At 38.5% G+C, this 13,560-nt stretch overlaps 1 protein-coding gene across 1 annotated transcript in view; it reads left to right on the forward strand.

The window, feature by feature from the left end:
• mbtd1 (mbt domain containing 1) overlaps positions 1-13,247 on the forward strand; it is a 17,576-nt gene extending 4,329 nt beyond the window's left edge. Inside the window, exons 10-17 of the mRNA XM_023409015.2 lie at positions 1,710-1,765; positions 2,435-2,539; positions 2,618-2,765; positions 2,929-3,011; positions 3,099-3,333; positions 4,150-4,221; positions 5,640-5,795; positions 6,248-13,247. Coding sequence (XP_023264783.1) covers positions 1,710-1,765; positions 2,435-2,539; positions 2,618-2,765; positions 2,929-3,011; positions 3,099-3,333; positions 4,150-4,221; positions 5,640-5,795; positions 6,248-6,366 — 974 coding nt within the window. The 3' untranslated portion in view covers positions 6,367-13,247. The remainder of the gene's footprint in view (positions 1-1,709; positions 1,766-2,434; positions 2,540-2,617; positions 2,766-2,928; positions 3,012-3,098; positions 3,334-4,149; positions 4,222-5,639; positions 5,796-6,247) is intronic.
• The last annotated feature ends 313 nt before the right edge of the window (positions 13,248-13,560 follow it).

The following is a 13,560-nucleotide window of genomic DNA, read 5'->3' on the forward strand; positions in this document are numbered from 1 at the left end:
TTGCAGGATTTGGTTTCTCTGAGTGTTTTTACCTGAAATCTGCTTTATTTTTATTGGATCACTCAGAAAACAGTCAGCCAATCAGAAGAGAGGCTCAGAGCCTCCTCTCTTCTGATTGGCTCACTGACCTGTTGTTACTAGAGCTCCAGAGAGAAGCCTGAGAGAGGAGATGTAAAACTACACTGAGATGGTTTAAATATATCTTCTTATGGATCAACACTTCAAATAAAACACAGAAGAAGAAGAAACATGGAGCTTGTAAATCAGTGCTCAAATGTTTGGAGAGTCAAAAATAACTGGACAGATACACGATGAAGTCAAAATCACAATATTTCATGTTTGGTGAAAAATCCTTCACAGTCAATACCTGCCTGAAGTCTTCAACCCACATCACCAGGTGCGTTGTATCTTCCTGGTGTCACCTTCAGCTCTTGCTTGAGCTCAGGTGATGAACTCGTATTCCACGTCTTCACCCTGAAAAGTTCTTAAACATTTGACCAAATCCCGCCAAGTGATGAAATGTTTTCCAATGAGTTTTGATGCATTTGGCTGAAACTGAGCGCTGTATTCATTCTGTTGCCTCCATCAGCATCAGTACATTGTGGATCACCAGCTGTTCCTTTTTTCTTTTCCTCTTTCCATCCCTTTGATTGTTGTTTCTTCAGTTCATCGACCTGTCGGCTTCTTATTGTATGTTTTTTTTTTCTTTGCAAACTGCAGCCGGTCGTTCTGTTTTTGCATCTTGTGTTTGAACCATCCGAACTTGTGTTTGCACAGTCTTCCCTTGATTGTTGACGAGATCTTTCCAGACTTGCTCTGCAGTTGTATCACCATGCAAATGATTTTCCAGTCATACACAAGACTCGTGCTCCTCTGCCAGGTCCTTCCTGACAAACCAACGACTTTCTCTCCGATAGATTCTTGCTTTTTTCAGCCTCTTTATTATCTCCTTCACTTGCATGGTCACCTCTTTACTCCTCATACTGACGGACTTCTCCCATCTCAAATGTCAGGCGTAAATCATCATCAGTAGATTCATCTTTAAAAGTCTCAGTCATTTCCTGAAACGGCTGGTCACTGTCGTACTGAACAAACATTTAAAGAGGAGGAAATGGTGTGTGTGTGTTGACTGTTTTCAGGCAGCTACAATTGATTCTTAGTAAGTTACAGTCTCCGTGTTAACTTGACTCATCATGAAAAAGCAAATTGACAGTTACTTTAACATCCACTTTCATAAAGTCGGAGGACTTCTTTTAAAAAATGGTCCAAATCGTTGGTGTGTAAAATGAGAGCGGAGCGCATCTCAAAATCTCACATCTGGTGATGTCACTGTACGAACACTGAACATCTGGTTATCCTTTAAGTGCTGTTATGAGAGGGGGACACTGTCACAGGTCGACAGTCTGTAGATAATCCTGTCCTTCACTTACTGGTGGTAAAACTCAGATGTTAGATGTGGTGCACGTGACTTGATGAAATGCTGCTGTGTCTTTTCATGAAAGTGACTTTATGCACTGAGAGAATCAAATAATAACTTTCTTTTCTTAAGCAATCAATGTACCCTGAAGCCCAGCTCGTCCTCAGCTCCAACTGTCAGTGGTTTATCCTTCCTTTGAAATCATTTAATGCTCATGGAACTTTTTTGTGTGTATATTACTGAAACATCTCGGATGTGATGAGTGGTTTTGATCTGTCGATATATTTTTCAGATATTACAAAGAAAATGGAGGGGCAAGTTGATGCTCCTGCTCAACTCTTCCAGAAGGTAACGCAAAAAATAACATTTCTATTTTTACTACCTTCTCTGTTTCTTTGTTAAAGAGTCTTACAGCTGTGGTCCGAACTGTTCCATGACACAATAAAGAGAAATAAATATTCAATCCCAATAAAGGACATAAAGACAAGGCTCTTAAAATCTTGAAATTTATATTAAAGGTAATGTTGTCATCTATTTTTAAACGTAATCTTAGTCCTGAGATCAAATGTTAGTTTTATTCATATTTCATCAACTTTGTCTTAATCACATCAGTTTTTATTCGACTAAAACTCTGGACATTTTAATCTGATCTCAGTCAAAGAAAACAATAAATATTTGAGGCAAATTTTAATCAAACTTCAGCAAACTGCTTTAAATGAGATTTCATTCAACAGCACTCAGACTTCACCAACATAAGACCAATAATAAGCCACAGAGTGAGCGGAGCCCTGCAGAGAGGGAATCAACATTGAATCATTTATAATGTTGAGTTTCGTACTGAAATATTCAGTGATGTTTAATTTTCAACAGTGTTGAAATGTCACAATCAGGTTTCAGTGATTTTTAAGATTCAGATCTTTACAGCTACATGTGTGCATGCATGTCTTTTGTCATTATTATGAGCTGCATTTGAATGTGATGTTTGATGGAGCTCACGTTGACCTTTCTGTGCATCAGGTGAAAGATGTGGACCAGACTGGGGACTGGTTCAGAGACGGGATGAAGTTAGAAGCCATTGACCCCCTCAACCTCTCAGCTATATGTGTAGCCACTGTAAGGAAGGTGAGTGTGTCTCTGGTGAGAAACACTCTCCCTCAGCTGCTGCAGACTCACCTCAGCCCCTCCCTCTCTGCTGCTCAGGTGTTGGCAGATGGGTACCTCATGATCGGGATTGACGGTTCAGAGGCAGTGGACGGATCAGACTGGTTCTGCTACCACGGCACCTCCCCCTCCATCTTCCCTGTCGGATTCTGTGAAATCAACAACATAGAACTCACGCCCCCTAGAGGTACGCCACTCGTTACCTTTGTTTGTCTGTCACAAAGGGTTTGGGTTAGAGCCTCTGCTCTAACCCATTTCCAGGCCAAGTGGTTGGTTAAAAGTAGTTAGGTGGCATCTTCTTGCGTATGGTTTGCTAATGTGCTGGTCTTGATGCTGACTTTGTTCCCCAGGGTACACAAAACTACCATTTAAATGGTTTGACTACCTCAGAGAAACAGGATCAATAGCTGCTCCTGTCAAGCTATTTAACAAGGTGGGTTTCATTCTGGTTTCTCCACCATACGTGTGAATGTGACGGGATTTAGGATTTATCAGTGCTTCTTCTGCCTCACGTCTTCAGGAGGTTCCCAATCACGGTTTCCGACAAGGCATGAAGCTGGAGGCCGTCGACCTGATGGAGCCGCGGCTGGTGTGCGTTGCCACGGTGACGAGGATCGTGCACCGGCTACTGAGGATCCACTTTGACGGCTGGGAGGACGAGTACGACCAGTGGGTAGACTGCGAGTCGCCTGACCTCTACCCTGTGGGCTGGTGTCAGCTGACGGGATACCAGCTGCAGCCCCCAGCTTCACAGAGTAAGAGCTCCGCCCCTTTCAACCCCGCAGCCACCAAAGCCTCGTGTTTAACAGGATTTTGTTAAAGTAGATATGGGATTTTTAAAACATTTTTTAGCATGAATTCAACAACTAAGGTTGAAGGAAGTGGGGTGTGGCATCAGTGTCTGGGCCGATGTTGAAGGTCTCGGGATGTTTGTAGTTACAACTGCAGTGCGTCGAGCTTATTCATGACTTTGCCAGTTCATGAAATCCATTAAAAGGTGTGTGACAGTGATCGTCCAGTGATATTGCTGTACGAGGCCTTTGACTCCACCTGTTAGTCATTACTTAATAACACGACTCATCATCAGTTTCTTCTTTATGAGCTCCAATCAGTGAATTATGTCTGTTTACGGCTCGGTTACGTTACTATTTATTAACCACAGGAACCAGCCGTGTAAACGCTGACTGACTCGTGAATTAGTGGAAGAACAGATGAATTTCAAACGAATCACACTGAACCACCGACGTTCTGAAATACACCTGCGAACAATCAGTTCCTGTATCAGCAGGTGAAACTCTCCCTGCTCTTCACCCGTCTCCGGATCGGATTGACCGCCACCTTAAAGTCACTGCTCAACGACTCCATTTTGTTTGTATGGGGAAGTTTGCAGAACAGTAAAACGCACTGGACTTGTTGTGCAACGATTTTTATTGGAGGACTGATTAATAAAATGTCCTGGTCATGTCAGCTTCAATATCTGATCTCAGTATCAGCACAGATACTTTGTTTGTGTCAGTTTTTATAGTCCATATCGTTATAGTGCCTCACTGTGAAACTGTCTCGTCTTTCAGGTAACAGAGACACGCCTCAGTCTGTGCCCAAGCAGAAGAAGAAGGCGCAGCAGTACAAAGGCCAAAAGAAAAGTGAGTAATTCTTCCTGCACTCTTGATTACTTCCTCTCCACTCCTTCCTTCTCCTCTTCCTCTTCCTCTTCCTCTTGCTGTCACTGGCTACACCTGCGGTGGTAACTCTGCTGCTCCGTGTTGGTCACCTGTTCGGTGTGTCAGGAATATTTTCATTGGACCTCTTCTGTCACAGCGCAGGATGCTGGAAAAGATGAAACAGTTTCTCTGTTTTCAGTGGGATAGTTATTAACACAGTAGAGTTGGAGTGTTTCAGACACGTCGGTGTTTGAGAGCAGGAGGCGTGGTGTTGCACCCCTGTTGAGGTCGGGCGTTTCACATCACTAAAGCAGATGCTAATGCTAAGTTGTAGCCTACACACTTTGTGCTGACAAACACTTTTGAAGCAGTTTTATGTGGAAGTCTATGGCTGCCAGTGTTGACATGAAATCCTTTAATTACATTCATTTTCCATTTGTGTGCACATGATGTATGACAAAATAACAATAATACATTTTTACATTTTACATAATTAAACATTTCTATAGCGACAACGACTTTGCACATAAAATGGACTTTTTATTTTCTGATGTGCCACCTAAACTTGAAATTATTATTTCTAATTTCAATGTGCTTTGTTCCAATTTTTGCAATTTTTTTTATGAAATGGAAAATGACTTTTGTATTGGTCGATTTCACAACGATCAACTTTGACAGATTTTACAAAAGAAGAAGAACTGACATTTAAAAAAACTGGACTTTTACATTGAATAAGCTTGTTTCTATTATTTATATTAGAAACAATTTCATTTACACCTGCCAGAATCAGGAGCGTCCAAAGTTCAGTTTACACACATGTAAGACAGTTTCTTATTCAGCTTTGTTTTTGTTTTGTTTTTTTACAAAAAACAACAGCAACAAAGAGCTGGGCAGACATTGGCCTACACAGTCAGCATTAATAATAAATAATAAATAATAATTAAAATCATATTGATACAACACTGTTGCCCCTCCCTCTCCTTAAAGAGGAATAAAAGCTGTGATGTAATAATAAAAGCTCAGCTGACAAAGGGACGTCACAGCTGTGGGATCCATAAATACTTGAACCTGGTTGATCTTTATAAACTGTATTAGTTTAATTTTGTCAAGCATCATTGGAATGAAAATGTAAGTATTGATCAGCAGCCTGGCTGTCTGTCGCTCTGCTCTCGGTAGCTCACTGGGGTCAGCAGTGTGAGTACAGCTGACCAGGGGCTTATTCAGATGGGCTTCAAGTGTCGACAGTTTGAGGTTAAATTTAAACATTTCAACTTCAGCTCTAACCTTTTTGACTTTCCTTCCTAATTCACAATCTGAACATTGAGAGCACGCTCCAGATGAATTGACCCCTGTGTGTAATAAGCCCCTGGTAGCTTACCTGAGTCTGGCTTGGTGTTTAGAGAGGAAGATTCCGGTTGGTCGACGGCCCTTCAGTCAGGCAGGCAGGAGGAGGAGCAGCTTCTCGGGGGACGAAGAACAGAGTCCGCCCCCTTACCCTGCCCAGGGGCCCGCTCGGCCCCGGCCCCGAACCCACCTCCACCAAACCCACAAATCAGGTAACGTTACACTAAAAGATCAAAACCAGCACTGCACTGAGCCGCCTGAGGCTCGGAGACGGCGTTTCCATCAGGAGACGGTCCTGTGACGCGCCTCTCCGTGGAGCCGGATGCTGCCGATGCTGCATGTCCTACTGTCAACTCAACCTCTGTTTCTAAATGTTCATGGTCATCGTTCTCACGTGAATATTTCCTCCTGATGCTGCTGATTTAATTAGTTTTGCCATCACTAGTATTTTGTTTCCACTTTGAGGAAATCATACGGCATGTTTGTTTCATTTGACACGTTTCTTTAAAGTAGTTCTCTCGACGCTTGTCATGCATGTGGAGTTAACATTAACGCCTGGAGCAAAGACAGAGGCTCCTTCTGTGTTTCACTCTAAAGTGCATGAACACAAGTGGCTCATCGGCGCTGCTGTTCTCTCTCTTATCCGTCTCTGTCCCGTCTGTAGAGTCTCTCCTGCGAATGAAGGAGGAGACGGCGGAGGTGGACGAGTTCACCTTCTCGCAGGGAACCTCGGACCAGGAGAGCAACGGCTCGGGCAGCTACTACATCAAACAGGAGCCCTGAGATCACAAGGTCGGGAAAGAGCAGGACACAACCGGGACTGGACACACCTCTGGATAAACCTCAGCAAGCATCAGGAAGGTGGAGGGTCGAAACTCGCCTCAAATCACACTCGTAGACCAACACCGCGGGCCTTCTATGGAGTCGGCACAGGAGACGGCGATGAAGAGGAGAAGGGGGTCGGGTTCGTGCTTGTGAAAATCCTGACGGGAACATTCCTCTGGACAGTCTTCTAACCTTGTAGCTGTGTGCGCTTGTCATCACCTGATCCAGAGGTCGGAGCAGCACCCCGGGTCGCAGATATTTGGGCATTTTCTTTTCGTACCACCCTCGGGTGACGCAACATCGGCTTTCTCTCCTCTCCTGTCTGGAACATCCAACCAGACCAGACGTGTTCGGATGGATAAAAAAAAAACAAACAAAAAAAAAAACAACAACCCTTTTTCCACAGAAATGGGGCGTCAACAGAAGCCCGTCCTGCCTTTGCCACAATCTGGGCCACGCACAGAGACCTGTAGAAACTGTGAGAACCATTTATTGAGCCAGGTCTTTTACACACACACACACACACACACACACACACACACACACACGTCAAGAGTCACCCACTGAACGGCCTGAGATGAGGGAGGCTGGCAGACAGGAGCAGAGTTGTGTATATTTTGATTATTTTCATATTGCCAGGTGGACTTTTACTTTGTTGAAAGTACTTGAAGTTTTTCTTTTTTTTTCTTTTTTTTTTTGTAATGATGAGTCGTTTTTGTCTTTATGTACTTATTTTCACATTTACATTTTTGGTGGCTGTGTGGGAAACGTAATGTGCATTGTTTAACAGAGGTGATTATATTTATATAGTACGTGAAGACCTATTCAGATAGAATTAACAGAGTATAGATCAAGGATTGTGATTTGAAGAGAGATCCTAGTACTACGCTGCTCAGCGTTACAGACACTGTGCTCCTTCCAATATTGGCACGAAGATTTCCACAGCTGCATCTATTTCTGATTCAAACATTACAGAAGCAAAATCTGATTAAAGGTCAAATTATCATTTCAGATTTCAGTCACCGCCTGGTTTACATGACGTAAAACTTCCACTGGGACTGCAACAATAATATTAGCATTATTGTTTTTTTTAATTCTTGATTAATCCTTTGGAAAACAGTAACAAACAGTCTTCAGGTGTTTTGCTTTCTTCCACTTCAAAAGTATTCAGTTTACAATGATATAAATCAGAGACCAGTGACTCATTTGGCGTTTTGAAATGATTAATAATTTGTTAAAGCTCCATACTTTCTTCTTCTTCTGTGTTTTATTTGAAGTGTTTTTTGAAACCATCTCAGTGTAGTTTTACATCTCCTCTCTCAGGCTTCTCTCTGCAGCTCTAGTAACAACAGGTCTGTGAGCCAATCAGAAGAGAGGAGGCTCTGAGCCTCTCTTCTGATTGGCTCACTGTTTTCTGACTGATCCAATAAAAATATAGCAGATTTCAGGTAAAAACAAATCCACATAAAAGCTGCATCTGAAACATTTAGGAGTGAATTGTTGTTTTTGAGACAACTGTAAGGGGAAATTTAAAAAAAATTTCTCTGTCATAAATTTTACATATTACATTGATTGGATGGAAAATTGAAATGGTAAAATTTTAGAGATAATATATTGTACGCAGTTGTTGCAGACGCTCATCCTTATCATTGTTTATTACGTACAGAAATCCTTATTCACATTCCATCGGGCTTTCATTAAGAGTCTACAGTCTGTAGATATTATTGTCCTTCAGCTACATAGAGTAAAATAATCTGTTTTCTATTATAACCAGTTTTATATCCACATTTTTCACCGTCCTCAAAACTGTGACCTTTACACAACTTTACCCTCCACAGTCCAGCTGGTAAACCTGCCTGTGGGTTATAATAGATTACACAACTTAATCAAACGATCTAATCTAACGTCGGGCAGCTTTGATAGCTTCACCTGGAGCTTTAGGGACCTATCGCAGTAACAGAAATCCCTCAGTACCACTAACTGCGTATTAGTAACTGCTGTATCAAAAACTTAGCAAAAAAACGCTCTTGCAGAAATATGTATTTTGTGATTTTGGATGTAATGTTGAACAGAAATGATGAAGCTGTGGAGACGAAAAGCTTTTTCCATTTAAAATAAAAAATAATAATAAAGAAATCACCTTGGTTTTAAAGAAATGCTAACACCTTAGCATAGTTTGCCTGTAAGTGAGCAGCAGGATGTGTTGTATAAAAGAGAAACCTTACTGGTATGATAGGGTGATTCCCACTGTCCAACCATACAATATGTACTTTGACCTTTACAGTTTGGATGTAGCTGTTGGAAGGGAGGAAGCCGACACAACTGACCCACCCTGCAGCACATTAAAATGCTGTGGGTGTCGGCGGAGGCATCGCTCTCCGACTGTCAAAGGTCACACTACAGCAGTGATTCATATTGTAGATACAGGTGTTTCTGGACAAACACTCAGAGTTCTACCTGGAACTCTTCATTTATGTGGAGTCTGGGGTGTGCCACCACAATAATTATAAATCTATTCAGTGCAAAGTCGTAAAAAAATTATAAATTGATTGATTAATATGTAATAAAACAACAAACAAACAATTAAAGCATTAAGTTAATTAATATTTCTATTTCCTTATTGTCTAAAAATTCATAATTAATAATTGAATATTAAAATGAGCTCTAATTGCCTCTGAATAAGTAAGTGGAATAACAAAAAGTAAAATCATTTTGAAAAATAATTTTGTAATTCCATTTTAAAATTTAATTTCTGAAATATTGGAAAGGAAAAAGATTTGTTTAAATTAATAAATTTAATGTTTTTTTATTTTACTTTTCGAATGGTTTAAATGTAAGTTCAATTAATTGATTTATAGCTCGTCAAAATGTATGACTTTATTAATTAAATTTGATTAAACACTGAGAATGTGGCACACTGGAGACTCCATACAGCAGCATGTGTAGCATCAAACCTTGGTTTCTGTCATTGAAAACGTGAGGTCGTCGTGTTAAGAGAACAGCAGGAGAATCTGCCTCGCTTTAACAGTCACATCATCAACAAACTCTGTTTGTCCAAATGCGAAAAAGAATATGTTGAATATTTTATTAGAGTAATATGCAAAACATATTAGTTTTTTTCTTTTTTCTTTTTTTTTTTTGTTGTTGTTTTTCTTTTTTATTGCTTAGGTTGTTCTCATGTCAGAGCCATATGTATGCAAGCTAGTGTATGATTCACCTGAGCCACAGAATAACAGGTTTGTCATTAATAATGAAACATGAACAATGCACTGCTTTTCCAATAGTCTGAGGGCAGCATTCACTTAAGATGACAGGATCTAAAAGTGGCATAAATACATAGATTCTTTACATATATATATATATACATATATATATATAACTATATTCATGACTATGATGGTATGGAGTAACGAATCCTGATTAGTCAGATATTCCATGCTCGGCCGTGGAGATGACAAGACTCCTTCTCTTTCATTCTTCTAAGAGCTAGATTTTTGCAGCTGTTTATCTACTACCTCCTGATGCTAGCCACGTTTAGCTATAAGTGTGTGAAATAGACTGTGGCCGTGTGTTAGCATATGCAAATGAAAATGATTAACCTAAAAAAATGATCCACTTGAAGACTAGACACCAAACATGGAAGAATTTTATCACAGCACATGAGGTAGTCTTCTAATTTGAATGATATGCAATAGTAATAGATCCAATACTATTTTGCTATGTTGAATAAAATTTATGGCACCCGCAAATGTTATGATCACTACATTAATATAATGAACATATGAGATAATTTAACAAAATGCTATTGTATAACTGTGGTTTTTTTGAGAGCAAGGGTTCATAAACAGAAACTCACTGTATGGCCAAAGGCGATGTTGAAACGAAGAGCAGATTTAAAAACTTCTCAGTGACGGTAAAAGATCCATCATTTCTCTTCCTACCAGTAAGGTTCATGATTCAATTCTCAGGAAGTTTGTTTTTCTTTTTGGTCGTAAAGGTTGTAACTACAAGTCTGAATCAGCTGGGTGTGAAAAGTTCAAAGTGTCTTCATTATGTGCATCTGTTCTATGGAAGCAAACAAGTGCCAGAAGAACAAGAATCTTTTGAGCAACTGAGAAATTCAACCACAACAGAATATTTAACTTACATACCACGGAATGTGTAGCATTGAAATGTTTTACTCTGAAAACCAACTGACTGAATTTGTGTCTTTTAAATTTGAAGTGGTGCAATTAACTCATACTTTTTATTTTGTTGTTGATCAATTAATTACTTATTGCATGATTTTTATGATTTAGATAGAAAATTCGCATCCAAGTGAATCTAAATCCTGAATCTTGTGCACACAAATTCTTAGTTTAAACAAGATACATTTTTAAAAAATTATTTTTTTATTATCTGAAACAAGAAGATTATTTGTGCACAAGTTAACCCCCCCCCAAAAAAAAAAAAAAAAAAAAAAAAACAAAAGAAAGAAAAGAAAAGAAAAAAGGCAGATCAGAAACCACTATGTCCAAATAAAAAAAAATATATATAAAAAAAATTATTTTGGCATTTTGGCCCTTCGGGGATACAGTATAATTTAATTTTTGCAACTTGAAAATTGTTTTTAGAATATTTGGCACTTGAATTTTGCTTTTTGTTTTTTGGACAAAAACTAATTTTGAAATTGCACCATTGAAGAAAATAATTCAAATCACAGAAATTCAAATAGAGGATTTCCAGAGTTAAATATTTCAGTACTATAAATGAAATGGCATTTAAATTTCAATGATAACTATTGACTAGTGGCTAAATTTCACAATAATAGATTCAATCGTTTATAAGACTCTAATTATTATGTTACTTGTTTGCTTCTGTTCTATTGAAACAACAAAGGTCTTATCTCAATTCTCAATTACCATTTCATGTACTGTTCTCCATGTTCTGTTGCAGTCTTCATGTTCAATTCAACATTTACGTGATGACAAAAAAATCACAGGGATGTTTGTTGCCGTTTTGGTTCAATCTGCTTTTTGTAGCTTCTTGTTTTCCTTTTTATTTCTTAACATGATGTGAGATTTATTTCTTCGAATTTCTATTTTGATTTATCTCCTGATCAGATTGAAAATGAAGCTCAGCTGAAAACGCTGAGCGTCTAAGACCAAATGAGCAATAAAAGACATTGTCTCACAATCATTTGAAGCAGACGAGGTTCAATCTCAGATCTGTGGAGGGAGTTATTTTCCACTGACGTTGGAGGGCAGGATGAAGCATTAAAGTACTTCTTGACAAAACTGCATTAATAGCTTAGTACAAAAAATAAAAAAAGACTGTTCTATGGACTAACTGCTGCTACCCTTCCCCAGATTCTCCCAAAATAATCAAATGCACAATCAGTACTGTTTTGGATCTTCTGTTTCTCACTTTTCCTTGTAGATATAAAACTTTCTTGTTTCACATTGATCCCCAAATCTATAAATGGAACACGTTTGACCTCTATCCATGGGTACCTGTGTATTTGAAGTGTTTGGTCATCAAGTAGCTGGAGATGGAAGCAATGTTGGATCGTTTTGACTTGGGATTGGGTGCACTGATCAACTGAATGCATGTACAACAGAACGAACGCATTGTACCGATGTTGTGCTGAGCTTGTTTTTTTTTTCTTTCTTGTGACCATCATTGGTTGGTCTTCAGTCTGTCTGTGTTTTTTCCCTCCTCCGCTGTAAACAGGTAAAAGGTATGGAAGCTCATTTCCAGTGAGATGTTGGGGACAATAGAAATGAAAATTAAAGACTGAATGACAATTTAACCAAGATTATGAGATACAAAGTAATTTATTTTAGCTTACTAAAGCAACAGTAGTGTAGTTTTTAAAAAATAGTTATTGTATAATTTCGACTTCCTCACAATTTAGCATCTGACTTTTGGCTTGGCACATAATTTGACCAAGTATTTTATAATACTAGTGTACTACCATTTCAAAAATTAAAAAAAAATTTAACTATCATTTTAAATCCCAACTCACTTCAAGAATTCTGGTTTTGATATACGTCATAGTTTTGATTTACATTATTTTTTATCTAATAATTTTGGTTCACTAACTCCAGATTTTGGCATATTTCATAACTGACTTCAATTTGAACTTATCTCATAATTTTGATTCACCATGAGTCATTTTATCTTTATCGGCATTACTTTTCATCAAGTGCGTTTTTCTTTCCCTGGTGGTGATGAGCTTCCATACCGGACAGTTCTTCTGCACCTGAACTGGTTCTGCCAGATGTGATGCAGTGATGATGATGATGATGATGATGATGATGGGGAGCAGCAGGCTGGAGTCTAATTTTTTTTTTTCTTGGATACTAACACGGGTCTTTTGTATGTGATAGTCCCCCCTAATTATATTAAACCATTATATTGTGGTGCTATATATATTTGATAAAAATTACTTAATGTATTGGAATTACTATTGTCTGAAAATACTTGTGAATTGAGAGGGTTATGGTGCAAAATTTATTTTTGGATACAAATAAAAAAAAAAAAATCTATGTTAATAGTTATAAATCTATTGATATTAACACTGACCCTTGAGGTACATTATTAGATTGCAGTTTAAAGTTTGTACATCTTTTTGATAGTGTATACTAGTTTCCTTTCATATGGTAAATTTGTGCTGTGATCAAGCTTTGATAGACTTTGTAAATAAAGCCAAATGTTTGGATCATAATATTGGTTGTAATGGACGGCTTCTTTGTTTACAAGCGTTGCAAACTGTTTTCGCATGGCTGTGAAAGTTTATCTGGTGATTTTTGTAAGATCTGACTTTTACACTGAATAAAAAGGCTTATGACTACAAACACTGTCTAATCATTTTGTTTCAGCACTTGATTTGTGCGAGGTCACTTTTGCACATGCCTTACTATACAATGACATTTTAATGTCTTACTATACGTGGACTTTTCATGCCTTATAATACTATGACTTTTCATGCCTTACTACACAATGATGTTTTATGACTTTTTATGCCTTACTATACTATGACCTTTTTATGCCTTTCTATAATATGATGTTTTTATGCCTGACTATACTATGTAGTTTTTATGACTTTTTATGCCTCAGTATACTATGATGTTTTTATGCCTTTCTATACCTATGACTTTTTTGACTTTT

The sequence above is a fragment of the Seriola lalandi genome, unplaced genomic scaffold (genome assembly GCF_002814215.2).
Source record: "Seriola lalandi dorsalis isolate HSWRI2012SDOR001 ecotype SW California unplaced genomic scaffold, Sedor1 jcf7180002054379, whole genome shotgun sequence".
NCBI classification, from domain to species: domain Eukaryota; kingdom Metazoa; phylum Chordata; class Actinopteri; order Carangiformes; family Carangidae; genus Seriola; species Seriola lalandi.